Consider the following 923-nt stretch of genomic DNA (forward strand, 5'->3'; position numbering starts at 1 on the left):
ACACACACAACAACAATCTTTGGAGATGAGATGCCCATGCGTACGCATCGTGACCAAGACGGAACTAATCAGGCTATTTATTTAGAATAATAATGAGACAAAGCAAGGGTATAGGTTTTGACCTGTTTGATCTTCCCGGTGGTCTCGATCATCCGGCTCTGCAGCTCTACGAAAGCCTGACGCCGCGCAAAGAAGGGTGCAAGTTAGAAGGTTGGCACCCAGAGATCAGCCAAGAAAACTTAGCACTTACCGCTCGGTTGGGTTCGTCCGCCATGGAAGGGAATCTGGTGAGATGGGGAACCCTAACAGCGAGCTCGACTCCAACAGACAGGAGGGGCACGCGGAGAGTGGAGAGACGACGGCGGGCGGCGCTATTCGGGTCGGCCGGTCACAGGCCAAACGAGAAGCCTGGAGCTCGGAAATGACGGGACTGGTTGGGCCCGTTCGCTACCCGGCCCGGACAAGGCCCGCTCAACCTTTTCGATCGACTTCGGCGTCAAGACCAGCTTCTGCGGATTTTCTGGAAGAAAAAAAAGACCGGTGAACATCTTCAATAGGTACTCCCTTCGTTCGAAAAGGTTTATCTCTCAAATGGATGTATCTATCACAAAATTAATGCTAGATATATCCATTTAAAATACAAATTTGAGACAATTTTTTTGGAAGGAGGGAGTAATGTAAAGTAGCCCCTAAAAATCTGTTAAAAAAAGTAGCCCCTAAAAAAAGCAGTTTTTGACGAATCGTTTCCTTATGCAAGGGAGGCGGCCCAAGAAGCGACTAGGTTTCCGCTGGTCCGCCGCCAGCCGCCTCCTTGGCGGCGGCACGGGGACCGGCGTTTTGCTGTCCGAGGTCGATGCCCTGAGTGTCGTCGTTGGTTCTCTATCTCCACTACGAATTGATGGCCGCTGCATGTGGCGCCGTAG

General features: G+C 51.4%; 1 protein-coding gene across 1 annotated transcript in view; it reads right to left on the reverse strand.

Moving 5' to 3' along the window:
• Positions 1–407, reverse strand: part of LOC119354536 (prefoldin subunit 1-like) — a 7226-nt gene extending 6819 nt beyond the window's left edge. The window contains exons 1-2 of the mRNA XM_037621256.1: positions 251–407; positions 123–176 (exon numbers count right to left, since the gene is read on the reverse strand). Of these exons, the coding sequence (XP_037477153.1) occupies positions 123–176; positions 251–274 (78 nt within the window). The 5' untranslated portion in view covers positions 275–407. The remainder of the gene's footprint in view (positions 1–122; positions 177–250) is intronic.
• Positions 408–923: the final 516 nt, after the last annotated feature.

This window comes from Triticum dicoccoides, chromosome 2A, assembly GCF_002162155.2.
Source record: "Triticum dicoccoides isolate Atlit2015 ecotype Zavitan chromosome 2A, WEW_v2.0, whole genome shotgun sequence".
NCBI classification, from domain to species: Eukaryota; Viridiplantae; Streptophyta; class Magnoliopsida; order Poales; family Poaceae; genus Triticum; species Triticum dicoccoides.